This window comes from Pan paniscus, chromosome 9 (assembly GCF_029289425.2).
Source record: "Pan paniscus chromosome 9, NHGRI_mPanPan1-v2.0_pri, whole genome shotgun sequence".
Taxonomy (NCBI): Eukaryota; Metazoa; Chordata; class Mammalia; order Primates; family Hominidae; genus Pan; species Pan paniscus.
In genome coordinates, this window is record NC_073258.2 from 84,408,707 (window position 1) to 84,425,379 (window position 16,673).

The 16,673-nt window shown below is 35.6% G+C and overlaps 1 protein-coding gene across 22 annotated transcripts in view; it reads right to left on the reverse strand.

Moving 5' to 3' along the window:
* DLG2 (discs large MAGUK scaffold protein 2) overlaps positions 1-16,673 on the reverse strand; it is a 2,166,992-nt gene that overhangs the window by 24,096 nt on the left and 2,126,223 nt on the right. For 12 of the 22 annotated variants that reach the window (XM_034934113.3, XM_063608697.1, XM_034934119.3 and 9 more), the window contains one exon: positions 4,788-4,887. In XM_034934113.3, the coding sequence (XP_034790004.1) occupies positions 4,788-4,887 (100 nt within the window). Of the gene's footprint in view, positions 1-3,919; positions 3,966-4,787; positions 4,888-16,673 lie in introns of all 22 variants that reach the window. The other 10 variants (XM_063608698.1, XM_055093779.2, XM_055093777.3 and 7 more) reach the window with 1 other exon arrangement.

The window sequence follows — 16,673 nt, forward strand, 5'->3', positions numbered from 1 at the left end:
CTTCCACCTCAAAAAGGCATGGTTTTGTAAAGTACCATGCTATAACTTGGGGGAAAAAACCTCAAACAATTCTAGTTTTCAATTAATACAATACTCATTCAAACAAAAGACAACACCAATTTCTGCCTTAGCATCTGTGGGTCACAGGTATTAGGCATGCTTTTTGGGTAACCCATTTCACTAAGGAATATAAATTAATCTCATAGAAATCATAAGAATCCTAGTAAAAATATGTATCTATGTTAGTCACCAAAAACCAGTAAGTAAGTAGGTGGTAAAAAACCATGAGGACTGATCAAAAGGATGTGATTGGTGTTTGGTGGATAGTTTCATACACTAAGCAAATGGCTTGAGGTGACCAAACAAAGACCAGAAATAACTTTTAAATAGTTACCTACCTTTTCAGCTAAGTTTTCTGATCTAAGAAGACTTGGTCACATTTAAAAAAATTAAGTTCCTTCAACATTAGAGGATGAAACTCTTCCATCAGTTCCCCAATTATCAAAAAAGTAAAGTTAGAAATGTCATAGTATCCTATCTTAAAAGATTAATCAAAGAGAAAGTGATGTAAAAGATTCACACCTGATTTTAAAGGAACACTTTATTTATAAATGCTTTTCCTATAAAGGGGAGCCAAGAACAGAAAGGAAATGGCAAAATAAGAAGGAAAACAATACCATGATGATTTTCCACCTCCTGCTGAGAGTTTCAATTATTTTGGGGGTTACAATGTAAAAATCCACCACGTTGAACTTTTTACACACCTTCTCTGTGAGAATTGAATTACTGAGGCACAACCAACTGAGGTTGGAATTGTTTATTAGCAAGACCACTACTACTTGCAAAAATCACATAAGGGTGCACTGATGGCTCTAGTGTCTTTTTTATCTTTCCACATCCAGTGATTTCATTTCAAGCCATTTGCTTTGAATACAGATGATAAAAGGTAGCAATTGAAAAACAACAACAGAAATCTGAAATGACCACCACAGGCAATGGGGCAATTGCAAAGAAAATAACCGCAAACCAAAGCAGTAACTTACGGTAGCTACTTTCGCTATCGCTGGCATTAGAAGAAACATGTTCTGCAAGAACAGCACAGCAAATTAAAGAGATACCAAGCATTGAAGAGCAGCCAGAACAGAAAGGAATACACTCATGCAAGGCTACCAGAAATGTGAGCGAAAGGCAAGTAAAAGCCGCAGAGGAGGCTGCATTAAGAAAACTCAGATAAGATAAAGAAGATGAAAACTTTATCTCCATTTTACAGGAACCCGCTGCTTGATTGCTGTTTCTTCTTTTTAGCAAATGAAGAAAGTATCTTTAATTACAAAAAATGCATAATGTCAATTTAGGCGATTAGAAAAATACTATGACCCATTCAAATACCTCTGACTTTCAAGATTTACGTGACAATGACTAGTATGTCTTGACTGAGTGTTTTCTTCACTATAAATTCAGACGCTTCTGGTGTGTAGGCAGTGTTTTCTTGCAGGCTTTTTTATTTCTCAATTTTAGCCTTTAAGAATTTTGCTGGAACGCTGCTCAAATTGCTAATTGATATCTGGAATCCCTTGAATTTTATTTCTATTTAAATAGTTCCTAAACACATTCTCAGGATGAAAAGGAATTCTTGAAGATCTTTTCTGCTTCAGTGAGTGAGTTGAAAATCTTTGAGGAAGATGTGAGTCACTGAATAATATTTTACGAATCAGCTCAATAGTTCCTTGTTTTCATTTTAGGATTCTTGCTTGGATAGCTATTGAATACTAGTGGCATGGAACAGGCAGGAGATAAATGGCCTGATACATGGTACAGGTTCTGGCTGAAGTATGTTTTTTTTAAATTCATGCTGAATGACTTGCTTGCACAGCAATACTCCAAATTGTTTTTTCATACATAGTTCACCTAACTTAACAGGGATGTGTTGGTTATATGCCAGAATTTGAGCTCTTATTTCTAAAATCATTTTCGCTCATCCATACTGCTTGTTAAGTTATAGATGATACACTCATCAGTCTATGAACTTATTTGTATATTACTTTAATTAAATGAAGAACATGTGACTATTTGATTTCTGAAGCTCACTATAAATAACTTCAGTTTTTAAAAAAGTGACAATCGTTATACATTTTTAGAAAGAGAAAAATAATATATAAAATTATTCTCTAACAATAAAAAAGTGCTTTGATATCATACATTCTTGCCAATTGGATAGAGTAGTTTTAAAGCATGAAACTAATGAAAACTAAAGCATGGGTTAAATTCACACAAATCATTTCTCTTTGTGTTGGTCTGTGATCAGAACTGCATTACTAATTTGGGCACACGTTTTGCAAGTGCAAAGAGGCAATAGGGAAAGAAGTGTGGATGAACCTGTGCAAATCTGTTTTCTGTTACTAAAATGAAAGTCAAGGCACATAATCAATAATACTGCATTTCATGGAGATTATTATCTTAAGTGCCTTGAATTGGGTAAGACAGGGCTTTTTGTTGTTGTTGCGAAGTTTTACTTTTTAAATTTGTTCAATTTTTAAAGAGCAAACAAACATTTGCATATTCTGAATTGAAATGGTGTCCTATTTTTGACACTCCAAAAGCCACTACTTTTTAGTGATATTTATTATTAACAATATATTAAGATGTTTCTTTTCCCTCTCAAATTGAAAGTTTACAAATTCTCTCTGGTGGTGCTTGATGCTGTCCAGATAATGCTGAAATCAATATTTAAACTTCAGCCACTAATTCAGTAAAAATGTTCTATCATATTCCATATAGTAGCTCAAAAATAAAGTTTTCATCTTTAAGATCAGTACTCTTGATCAGATTTTTAAAAATATAAATATCTTTTAAAAACTCTCCAAATGAACAATTTGAATTATGAGGAGTATCAATACTCAGGGTTATAGAAAGAGCCCTTGAAAACAAAGTCCAGTTCAATGCAATTTTGTTTTATACAAATAAACAGCTTCTAAAAATATTGCCCATAGCTGTTAATTTAAAACAACAAAACAAAAAAAATTAAACATGTGATACAGTTGCAAAAGACACAAAACTCTGTTCTCATTTCATTGGTGCCTACACAATGGGGTTAGTTATTAAAGAGGAAAAATCATAATGTAGTATATTAAGACACAGGATAATTATTTTTTAATTGCTTAGTGCAATCAGATACAGACTAAATACATGAACAATTAGAAAATGTAAAGGCTTAATATATTTTATTTTTCACTCTATGCTATAAAGTGAAGACCTGATTTTGTAATGTAGCTAATAAATCACTGATAGGCATATTATTACATATCCAAACTTTAAACATTTCAAGCAGGATCACCGCAAGTCAGAAAAAAAATCAAAGTTAATAACAAATAAATACTCATGGAAGATCAAGTAGCTTAAAATTTGCTTTTAGAGAATGCATGTTCCTTTTGACTACAAAACAGCTCCTTTACTAACAGCAAAGTACAACCCAATTATGAGATTTGACAAGGTCATTAAATATTTCCATGTGAAAAGGCAGAAGAAAGAACATAAAGTACATTTCTATTTTGCTGTTCTAGAACACTTAGCTCACCCTTTCTTTCAACATGGTTTCTTGCTCTATGGAGGTATTAAGCGGCAGAGCAAGTGATGCTATGGTGGGCATCAGGACCATGTTGATAATATCACATGGTCAGAAAGGGATGGTGTTAACTGCGACAGAAGTTAGAGTGCCTGATACATTTTGCTTTTAAATGCTGACATGCAGAACAAAACGATCGAAAGTTACTTTGTAGGAGCATTCACAGCTAGGTAACAAATAAAACTCGTATCTTGTGCATGCTAGGAGTGAAAGGCCCTCAGGAAAAGGAACAAAAGCCAAACTCAAAAGGAAAGGAAAAGAAAAGAAAAGTTACAGTGACCATTCCTGGAAACTTACTCAGAGTCTTTGTTCCATAACCGTCGTCACCTAATCCGGGGATGTCCTGCATGGAAGTCCCCAGAGAGAGCAATGAGAGAGGAAGAACAGCCACGGAAGAGGAAGGAAGAAGTCAGTGGAGTTGAAATGAATACTACCATGACAGACCGTGCTGCCTTAACAATCTGGATCCCATTCTCTCTTCTTTTAAAAAAACTTTCACCCCAAACTCCTTGAGCTGAGATTCAAGAAGGAAATTTCTGATTTGCAGAGCAACTCAAGGTTTAAACAAAAGATTGTAAGAAAAAAAAAAATCAGCAAATGCCAATTTTTTGACCATGGTCAATCACGTTGCCACAGAAATGTCCCACTTAAGGAATAAACTTCTCCAAATTTCATAGCAAATTCTAAATGATATCCACCATTACAAGCTCAGTGCTCAGAAAGTGTTTAGTGTTTTGGGGGAGGGAAAGAGTGAGCAAATGTGCTAGTAATCAATAAAGATAATTTAATTGTTCCTAACATTCCAAAAAACATATGTGGCAATGGAATCCAATATTTCTTCTCAGAAAATAATTTGTCTCAAGACTTAGAGGGTTGCATGATAGAAAAGGCAAACCGGACCCAGTCCTGGTCAAAGATAAATGTTGGTTGGGTGCAAGTCCCAGTTTTGGCAAGTCTCTCTCCAATGCCTTCTGCAAAGAAGAGCCATGTGAAAGGAGGGATCCAGACTGTAGTCAGACACTGGTCACAGTAGTAGACCTGCCCTGCCTGCCTGCTGTGTTGTTTGCCTAGGTGTGTGGCGTGGGAGAGCCTACATCCTGCGTGTTGCCTGTGAATTTTTTTTCTCTTATGTTGCATGTGACATTATCTTTCAGAATCTACTTACGTTCAGGATCACTGGTTTCCTGCTCACTCTGCTCCTTGTTCTTGTAGAATGGGAATTTTCGTGAAAAGATGAAGCTCTTTTTACGCTTGTCATTGAATGACTGTGAAGGAGAAAAGGCATGGGGCAAAAACAGGGGACGTCTAATTGTTGTCACACTCATGCTGACAAAACAACTAGTTTGTAAAAGCACAGAGAGCTGTAGTGATGCAAGTGGATAATTCTAAAGTGGTGCCAGAGAGTTCTAAAGGTCGATTTTATTTTCAAGGAGTATAAATTCTGAATGGTGGCACCTTGGAAAAATTGTCTCCTAAGCAAAAGACTGGTTACAGATAAATGGTGATGGAGGGAAAGAGTCTTAAATTAGAAGGAGAAGACCCAGACTTTTTTGTGCTGGCTCTACATCTTGCTAGTTCATCACCTTAGAAAGGGAATTGAATGTCTCTGAACCTCAGTATGTTCATCTGCAAAATGAGGACAATGATAGCAGCTCTTACATTGTGAGACTCACAAAAGACAATGTAAACATAAAGTGCTATACAAATGTCTTATCACCATCAGGTAGAAAACGCTTTATTGGAGAAACTGGTTTTGTTCTTAGTGTCTTGATGTCTTTTAAAATAATTTGAATTTGAGTTACTTCTGTTTAGTTTTAATTAAAACTGCACAAAGAAGTATGTAGATTTATGATATAATTACAGACTTACACATGAATATATAATCATTAGAATATAACATTTTTATTCAAAAGAGATTTTTAACAATAATTTAGCCCCAAGCCCTCATTTTGTAGACAGGGAGCCAGAGGCACAGAGAAGTTGTGTCCTATACTGATATCACAGAGCTAGTTGGTGACAGCCATGAGGCAATCCACCAAAATCTGTTAAAATTGCTGCTAAAGGGGTATTAACTTGATATTAACTTATCAAAGAAAAAATGGCAGTCACTCTAGATTCTGATCAGGTAAAAAAAGTAAGTAAGAATGACTGTCTTTAAAATTTTTAACTATTCCATTAGCTTAAATGAGGCTGAATTAAAAATAACACATAGATACATAATATGATACAGGCATTAGAATTTATTCATTCAAGTGGATATCATGTGCTTGCCTAGAAGACTCCCTGAGAAAATTCCATTAATTCCACTGCTGCTGTTCTTATGCAAATGTTTTGTGGGGTTTCTCTTTGGGAAATGTGTTGACAGTCATTTTATAAGTTATTGGCCATGCAGGTCTTACTAATTTCATATTCATATATCATTAAAAAATATGTTTCATCAGATTGACTACTACCCTTGTTTGGCTGATTTGGCTCTGAGGGTCTTTCAGCTGCTGAAAAAATTAAAATCACTCCCCAAGGATCAAGATTTGTTACCACACAGCTATTGAAATGAAGGTGCCAAAGACTCTGAAGGTAATTTGAAAACAGGTATTCAAAAACATTTTTGGCAATGGAAGCTGTTAGGAATAAATGTAGAGCAGCAAGGTGACCCTTAGAAGGAAAGGACACTTGTTTGGATGTGCGCTTTTGTCCCATTGCTGGGAATGAGTCCTGTGCCCTTATGGATTTGAAGCTTGACAAAATGGTATAAATAACTTAACTTCTTTGTATACTCATACATTCCCATATCAAATATCCATTTTGGTAACCATGTTCATTTAGGAAACATTAAAGTACTGAAATGTTGGTGCTGTCACTCGGTAAGTAATTCATTACTTTTTTAGGTAGTAGAAACTTTCAGCAAAGTAGTAGAGCTCAATTGTATGCCCATTAATAAGGTTTTATGAAAAATAATGAACCAAATAATTAATAATTTCTGAAATTAGGGGACATATACTTTACATTCAAGTACTAAAATTACATTCTCAGAGGGAAAAGAGGTATCACTTCAGAATTTATTACTCTGCTGACAGCACCTATGTTCAATATAGTTTTATCATCAATTGTAATTTAGGGTTGGTGTCCAAAAACAAGGTTGAGAACTGCCCCCAAATTTTCCCAGTTAAAAATGATAGTCCTTAAAAGAATACTAAATATTCTTGCATCACTCCAGTTTCATGCCACTTTTACATTTCAAGCATATTTAAACTCCAGTAACTGAAAATAAAAGAAAAAAAATCATGTAAGAATTAATGGCATGTGATACTGCAAGGTATGTTAGACATTTAACTTCAACATCACCAATGACTTGTCATGCAAAAAAAAAAAAAAATTACACATTTTCATGCAAATACAAAACAATGCCAAGAGGAGTAAAGCCTGGGGTGAAAATGTAGACAGAGAGGGACAATGCAGAAGGCTTTGAGGGCCCAAAATGGGGCTGCATGCAAGCCACATCATTTAAATGGTCTCAAGGGTCAAAGGAATATGAAAATGTGTTATCTGTGATTAATTCTTTTATGTTTCAAAGCAAGGACTATAATGTGTTAACATTTCCCAAGTATGAAAATGTTGTGTATCATGAATCATCTGATTGGGACATAATACTACTAAGCATCACACTTTTCAAAAGAACAGAAAATACACAATAATACTTTAAGAATAAAAGTATCTAACATGTCAGTCTTATTAGCAAAAGCCATTTCAGATTGGAATTAAAGAGAAGGGAATGGAAGTATTGGTGGTTACATTTCCTTACATTTGTGGACAAAACAAATCACAACTTCAGTTCACATTCACAGACTTAAAAGTCACATGTTTAGGATCTTAGCTAAACATTTCAACTATAAGAGACTATATGTGGTTTATAATGCTTTAACAGTATTATTTATTTTTTATTAGACATGTGTAATACCATTATATAAGCTTTTTTGCTGCTGTAATTTTTTTTCTTTTAATATAGAAAATGAAAATCTGTTACACGAGTGCTAGGTGAGAATAATAAATTAGCAATTCTACTATTTGTAGAACACATTGTTCCGAAGCAACTGATGGCTGATTTACAGCTCTATTCTCAATTATACTTGATCAATGATATTCTTTGTGTCTCTAGTGACAGTATCTTAGCTCTAGATCCATTGCTTTCATAGCAGGAAACATCTTTAAATAGAGACTTTGAAAATACCAATCAAATGTGGCATGGGGCAAGCTGGCAAATCTAAGAATTCTATTTTGGAATTTGACCTAAAATGTTGAGTTCTAACTATTAAAGATGATAAAACAATAACTAACATTTATTGAGCGCTTATGTGCCACATTTGGTTCCAAAAGCTCTACATGAGTTAATCTCCATGCTAACTTCATGAAGTTAGTACCATCATTATTCCCATATTACAGAAGAGGAATCTGAAGTGTATAAATCTTCTATTACTTGCCCCAGAGTCACACAATTGGTGAGCAGAGAAGTCAGAAATTGAATTTGCAAATATTCCTGGTTGCAAATATCACTGTTTTTAAGAGCATGACAAGTTTCTGCAACTTAAGCCTGCTTCAAGTTTATATTTAAAATTATTAGTGCTTGACCCTCTTAAGTGATATCACAGTGTGTTCTTCCCACATGTGGCTTGATGCTTGAAGATTATTTATTTAAATCATCAGATGCTATTGGATTCAACAACATCATTTTGGTTATCCTGTTACAATTTTTGTGATATTCATTCATATTTTTTGGACTTTCTTCAATTTTTCTTTTTATGATAATGTAAAAAAGGAAAGAATTTAAGTGTGACAGGCCATGAATGGCAATTAAAAGGTAATTGCCCATTAACTGGCAAATCTGTGGAAACAAAGGTAAATTGTGGTTGCTTAGGGCTGGGGATAGTGGGCACAGAGATTGGGAAGTGGCAGCCAAGGTTTTTTTTAGGGGAGATAAAATGTTATACAATTAGATTGCAGTGATGGTGGCATAACTCTATGAATATACTAGAAAACATTGAGTTGTATACTGTGAGTGAATTGTATACTATGTGAATTATATAAAGCCATTTCTTTTTAAAAAAGGACCCTCTCCCCAATCTCACAGTATGGACTGAGAAGAAACAATTGTAGCAGGTTTCTAATTTTATTTGGTGTAAATAATTTTTATCTTTAATTGAATGAGAGTAAACCACTCATTCCAACCCTTGCAATCAATTAGATCTACGTGTCTTTTGTTTATCTGATTTTGTTTTGTCTCTGTTAAATGAATACCTTTCATGTTGTGACAGACATTAGAACACCCATACTAGGAGTCACTATTACTCAGAAGTCTCCACGTTGTTAGGTCAAATGGCATGAAATTGCCCAGCCTGACCCTGTGATGTAATGGCATTGGTGAACTGGCTTAAGATAAAATACATGCTTCATGAAAGAAGGAAACAAAACAAAAAACTCAAATTATTTTCCTACTCAAATCTCATGTTTTTAAACACACATGATTGAATCTTGACATATTTTATCTTTCTCATCCAGAAAACCTTAAAACTAGGGACATGTTTTACTTTTTCTCCTCATCTTCCTGTTCTTATTTCTCAAGCTTTAAAAAAGTTTCATAGTTCTAAAATGTCATCTTAGTAATACGAGTGTTCTCTGGGCAGAATTTAGGTTTAAATTTATACTGAGCTCAGATACGTGTTTTCTGTGACCTCCTTATTGTTTTATACATGCTATTTTCCTCTCCTTGTTTCTCCTCTAAAATAATTGTGTTCCCCTGGGAAAGTTGTTACTGTACATTTGGGCCACTACTTTGTATTATACAAATCTTATTTTCACACACATAAAAAGAGAACTTTGAAAACAAGTGAGGTAAAAGAACAAGTAATAATGTAACAAAGAGGGGTTAAGGGAAAGATAAGAGTTGGCTTGAGATATATCTGCTTACAGAAATGTGTCTATGTGAATGCACGTATACGTGTGTCTATAACATTGCCTAATTAAAAAAAGATTACTTTTGCAAACCTAATGAACTAATGGATGTAGGCATTGAGTATCAGTAGCTGCTACAATCACAAAGAGACAGTCAGATGTTTCATGCCTTCTGATAAAAGAATAAAATATTACTACAAGGTAGTCTTGAAAACCTCTATTTACTCCCAAAACAAAACTCCCTCAAATGAATCAGAATCTAACCAAACCTCTGGATTGAACTACCAGTTTACAGCAACAAAGAGGACAGAGAAACATGGTAATTCATACTATAAAAATGCAATCAGCAAAATCCGAAATGTGGGAAGCTCTACAAGACAAACTATCTGATTTCATCTACGTAAAATTGCAAGAAACCAATAAAAAATGGCAGGAAAACATATAGATCAGAAGAAACTTTGAGAAGGATCAACCAGTTACAATGTATAGACTTCATTTTGATCTTGATTCAAACAAACAAATTATAAAACAAAACAAAGCAACAATTACAACAACCAAACCCATTTGTGATACTTATGAGCCAATTTGGCCCTGAAAAAATACTGGATACTTGTTGATCCACTAAGAAAAAATACTGGATACTTGTTGATCCACTAATTGTCAATTTTTATGTGTAATAACGGCATTATGGTCATGCCATATTGCAATATTAAGAGCTGAAAAAATCTGATGCATTGGATTGCTTCAAATTAATATGGGAGGGATGTAGTACTTATGTACCCCCTGAGTATATTGTGAAGGTAGATCTGTAAAGAAGCCTCGAACTTCACTTAACAGGTTTATTGCTGGTTGTGATACAGGGATGACAATTCTGAAACCATTTGGTGTGTGCTGTAGGGTTGAGCAAATGAGTAAACACATGGATGTTGTTGGGAACCAGGGTTGTCACTGTGAAAGAAAGGTGAGATACAAACGTGGTATGGAGGAAGGAGAGGAAGACTCTTAAGATGGTGACCAGTAATTAGAGGCATGAGATATAAACTTAGGATTTTCTAAAAAGTTTTATTTCTTCTCTATCCATTAAAGGAGCTTAGATGTAATGATACCCTAACAGCAAAATGCACATTCAGTACTCAGATTTTGTCTTCTGGATGCCATTTTCCACAAAAGAACCTAGAATGTTTTAGAGAAATGGCTGATTCCAAGGCTGGAGCAGAGAAAGTATAAGGTGAGTCTGAAACATTTCGTGGGGCTAGAAAGTAAGCAGTATTAAATATAAACATGACACCAAACACAAAACAAATAAAACCTAAAATGAATGGTAGCATATGAAAAGACACAAACAAAACCTGGATAATTTGAATATTAAAATGAATAACGACAGTAATAAAGTATAACACATTCAATTAAAAAAATTTGAGTTCACTCTGATTACCAAAAATACATAAATTATGTATGTAACTAAAAATGGGATAAAAGAAAAGCTCTTCTTTAGAGTATGACTAATAATTATAGAAGGAAGGATAAAGTCAGGAAATCACCATTTTGTAATCATCATTATAATAGTCAAGTTAGGGAAGAATCATCTGTGGATGCTTAAAGCATTGGTTGAAAGTTTTTTGGGGAATAGGATATTTATCTCTTCCCAGATTATTTAATTATTAAAAAGAGGGGAAAAGATACCTTTATAGTGGAAAAATCTGGTAAATATCACCTTAATCAAGTGATCAAAATTAGCATCACCAAATTGTGGGACAACATGACACCATGGGCCTCCTGATGGAAAACACTGAGAAGTACACAACATCACTTCTGTAGTATTTCTGCCAAATATGTCAATGTCATGAAAACCATAAAAACTAAGGAATCATTCTAGATTAAAGGAGATAAGGAAATAGGACCAACAGAATGCAATGTGTAGTCCTGAGTCAGAAAAATAAAAAGTCATATTTTCTACAACTTTCTCTCAATTCAGTGGATTATACCAACATGAGTTGGTAATTGTTGAAGCTTAGTAATAGGTAAAATATATTCATAATTCTACTTTTTCTACTTTTTATATGTTTTAAAATTTTCATAATAAGGATAAGAAAAAAGATGAATTGTAAAGCACTTAATGCAATGCCTTAAAAATACTTAATAAAAGTAGCTAATAGCAGGAAAAATGTTTCCTTTTTATAGTTATTTTTCTGTTTGTTTTTTTTTTTTTGTTACTACTTCAAATCTAACACCAGGAATAAAAACAATTCCAACTCGCATGAAGCACAAGGGGCTACTTGTACCTAGAAATAAGAAAAAGAAGCAGATCAGAAAAGTAGGGAAAAATCAAATCCCAACGACTATCACTTGTAGCCTAGTGAAGGCTGAGAACTGGGTTCATTATTTATGAAACTGTGGGAGCTAATCCTCTTTTGATCTCAAAAAATGAAATTCAATTTAGAGTTCTTTGCTTAGGAAGAAATCAAAATCACAAGATGCCAATCATTCTAATTAAGTTCTGTGAAATGGAATCCCAGATGAAACCTGTTTTATTTTTCCCCCATTTATGTTATTTCTAAGACTGATCATGCTAAATAAAAGCACATCACTCAGTCAGCAGTCTAAGTTGGGGAGGCTCAATTCCAGTAAAAAGCTCAGGTAACCAAAGGGCATAGAGACCAAGCCCAGTATATCTAAGGAGTAGCTGAAATTATATGCTGGATTTTACGATGACTCTAATGCATATAGTAAGTAGGATGTTTTCCTTAACGTTGAGGCCCAAGACATCTACAGCATCACTTTGTCTGAGATGTCATACTTATTTCTCCCAAGGAAATAGAGACCTTCTCTTCTCTCTCATCTTGCACCCTTCTCCAGCCACCACTCAGATCTTTCTGCTTCTCCTTACAGCAAAACTCCTCCAAAGTCATCCCTTCTCTTCCCTTCTGAACTTACTTCAATCACACTTCAAATATCGTAACATCATCTACACCAGAGGTCAGTGACCTGTGGCCCATGAACCAATCCAGCCCACTATGTGTTTCTGTAAATAAGGTTTTATTCAAGGATAACCATGCTCATTCCGTAGGTACTACCTATGACTAGTGCTACAGCAGCAGAATTGAGTATTTGCAGCAAAGATCAGATGGCCTGCAAAGCCTAAAATATTTACTCTCTGGCCCGTTACAGAAAAAGTTTTCTGGCTACTTATCTAAACCACTTTATTCAGGGCCACCAATGAACTTCATGTTGCCCAATCAAATGTTGATTCTCAGGTCTCATCTTACTCTGTTGATCTTCCCATTAGACATAGTTCATCATATCTTTCTTCCTGAAACGCTTGCTTCCTTGAACTCTGGTACACCTCCACATTTTCATTGTCATCCTACCCCATATAGCATTTGTCCTCAGTCTGTTTTGCTGGATCCCTCTTCATCTTTCTGGTCTTTAAAAATTGGGGGTATTTGGACTCAGTTTTTGAGTCTCCTCTCCCTCCCTCCCCAGCTAGGAGCTTTCCCTGTCTCCAGCTTGAAACTTTCCCAGAGTTCCAGACTCATATATCCCATTAATTGCCTACTCACTATCTTTACTTAGATATCTAATACATAGTCTTCAAACCAAACACGTGGTCTTCTCCACAAACCCTCAACAAGCAAATAAACACCAAGCAAGCAAACAAAAACCTTGGTCCTCCCTCAGTCTTCTTCAACTTGGGAAATTCTAACTCTTCCAATTACCCAGGCTGCAAACTTGCAGGGACGCCTCTCTTTCTCTCACACCCCACATCCAATTGGTTAATAAATCCTGTGTTCTCAGCTTTAAAATACACCCATAATCTGACCACCTCTCACCATCTCCACCACTACTACCCCAGTCCAAGTCACCACCATCTCTTGCCTGGAGCATGATATTGACCTCAGCTGGTGTTCCTGCTTCCACCTATTCCTGCTGCACTTTATTCTCCTTACAGCAGCCAGGGTGATCATTTAAAATTGTAATTCAGATCATGTCATTCTGCTCGAGATCCTCCAGTGACTTCCCACCTCATTCAGAATAAAACCCAAAATGTACAACATGGCTGGAAAGGCTCTCCATAATCCAGCTCTAGCTACCACTTTGATCTCCTCTGCCACTGTGCCTTCTTTGCCTCACTGTCCTCCTGCCACATTGGCCTTGTTGCTTTTCCTTGAATCCTTAAATTCAAGATTTCCTTGAATCTTGATTCAGGGACTTTGCTCTTGCTGTTCCCTCTGCTTGTAATCTTCTTCCCTTAGAAGGCTGATTCCTCACATCGTTCAGAGTTCTACTCACATATTCCCCCTTATCAGTGAGGCTTTTTCTGACAGGCCTGTCTAAAATTGTGCTGGCCCTATTACTATTTGCCTTCCTTTGTCTTTTCTTTCCTTCCTTCCTTCCTTCCTTCCTTTCTCTTTCAACATTTATCACCATCTGCCTACATACACATTTGTTTATTTTCTGTTTTCCCCATGGAAATGTAAACTCCCTGAAAATAAGAAATGTGTTTTCATCCACTGCCATCTCTCTGGTGCCTTAGAACATGTACATATAGTATATACTCAATAAATATTTGTTGAATGAATACATGCTCCAACTCCTTTTGTGTTTCCCCACATTCTGGCCTTTATTGCTCTCTATTTTTTATCTTTTACTTGACTGTCTTCTACTAAACTGTAGACTGGCTCCTTAAGTACAGTGCTTATTTTTACTTCATTTACTGATTATTTTCAATATCTCCCTAACCTAGTACCTGGCAGAAAGTCTGCTAGTGAATAAACAAATCAATGATCAATGCAGAAACTGGCTTATTTGTAAAAAAGTGGGAGGATTTTCAAGTTGACCAATTATTTATCATGTATGGAGCTGTTCTTAGGGAGGGACTTTAACAATAATAGAACTGTCAACTAGGACCTGGAGAAGCTGAACAAATAATATTCAATCTAAAGAGAATGTGATGTTTTCCAGTGTTAAGCAATAAAGCCAAGGTATCAAAGCAGAATGTTTCTGTGTACTCAAACCCCGTGTCTCCTATGACTGTCTACCATAAATCCTTGTCTGGTTTTATGAACTAAAGAGACCTGATCTTGCCTCATTAGAGTCTGCCTACTGTGGCTCCTGCCACCTGGCCGCTGTGGATTAAAGACCTGTCACATCATCAAGCTGCTCTGGCAGGTATTACAGGAACTCAGAGCTGAAGCAAATAAAACTGCTATTTGAGTTTCACTTTAAGTCCTAATTATTTATAGACTAACCAAAATGAACTGTACTGATAATTACCATTTTTAAAAACAGTATTGAATAGAAGTTTCATATTAACCAGAAACACTCAACTAAATGGCACACTAGATTATTTCTTATAAACCCGCAAATTTAGTTTATGCCAGCTCCACCACCATCCCAGGATGCAGGAGCTGTCCTAGCTCTATTCCCAAATTACTCCTCTACCGGGCTCTTAGGTACTTACCTGAGGCTATTTCAGAAACAGTGACTGACTCTACGTCCCACAACATGAAGGAACAACTACCATGTTTATGGCTGTTTTTTAGGTTGAACTGCCTATTTCTTTTTTTTTTTTTTACATAATATCCTCAAATTTGTATGGATTTTTTAGTTAAAACAAATGATTCCTGTCAACCTTGCCCCAGACTGCAGAGACACCCAGTTCACCATCCTTAGCCCTTAGTGATGAGGTGAGAACTCTAAAGGCTTCTAGGTGGAGCTCCCTGCCTACCAGTGCCTATGTTTGAAAAGGATGGCTCCTGAAGTTGAGCAGGGCACAGACTATGTGGCAGCCTTGTACTACCATAAAGAAAAGGAATTTTATTGCAAGGATACTAGAAAATCTCATCAAATCTGAGGAACTGTAGAACAACCAAATGAGACAGGCCACATGCAGCTAAACCACATGAAGAACTAGAATAGAAGATTCAAATGCAATCAGGACACTCACTCTATCTCCTGGAGTGTTTGCTTTATTTTTCTCTCCCTACTGATCAGACCCTTTTACATGGTGGCAAACACAGCTACCACTGAATCCTAAGCTCCCTTTCTTATAGTTTCTAAACCAGTGAGTGACTCTAGCACTCTTTGGGTTCAAGCTAAAAAATCTCAGGGAAGATCTCTGATGTGCTCAGAACGGATTAGATGTTCAGCTCTGTGTCATCTAATTATGACAGTGGTGGCAGTGGGCAGGGTCTATGTGGACATAAAAATTACTTCGCCGTGGTAGATGTGTGTGTCTGTTGGAGTGGGGGAGGTATAGGGAGAGGTATTCTCCAAAGAATGACATGCTATTATCAGAAAAACCTGAGACATCAAGCAGAGAATACAGTGAGTGCTTGCCATGCTTTTGTTTATCTACTTCAGAATTGTAATTGACAAAAACAATCTAATTTTGGACTGCCCTTCCACTCCACCTCAGGTTTATCCTGCTGAAGTACTCTATCTTCAAAACTGAGCTTAAGGGTCATCTCATTTTCTCAACTTGAAGTTGAGTTAGTATCCTTCTCTAAGTTGTCACAGAACTCTATATACCTGTTTTTACCCATACCATAGTACTTATGACATATTATTCTCTGTCTGCTGCTATTAAAGAGGAAGATTGGTGAGGTTAGAAATTGTCGTACCCATTTATTAACATAGTTATAATAACTATGGCTCTCTCCAAAACAATATTTCCAGCTTAGGCTGCTTTCCTGAACCTCACTCTCATAAGTCCAACCTCTCACTCATGCCCACCTAGATGTCCCATAGCTAAAACTGCTTCAACAAATGCTCTGGAGCAACTTGGGAAAGAATAAACTTTGACTCAATTCATACCAAACACCAAAATTATTAAGGGATAGATTACAGATCTAAACACACAGGCTTAAACTGTACAATTTCTAGAAGAAAACATACAATATACTTATAATTTGAGGTAGGCAAAGATTTATGGATAGAATGTAAAAAGCACAAATGATAAATAAAAAAGTTGTTAAACTGGACTTCAGCCCAAGTTAAAAATTTCTGTTCTTCAAAAGAAGTCATTTAAAAAATGAAAAGACAAGTCACAAAGTGGGAAACAATGTTTGCAATATATATATCTGAAAAGTTTTTATTCAAAGTATTT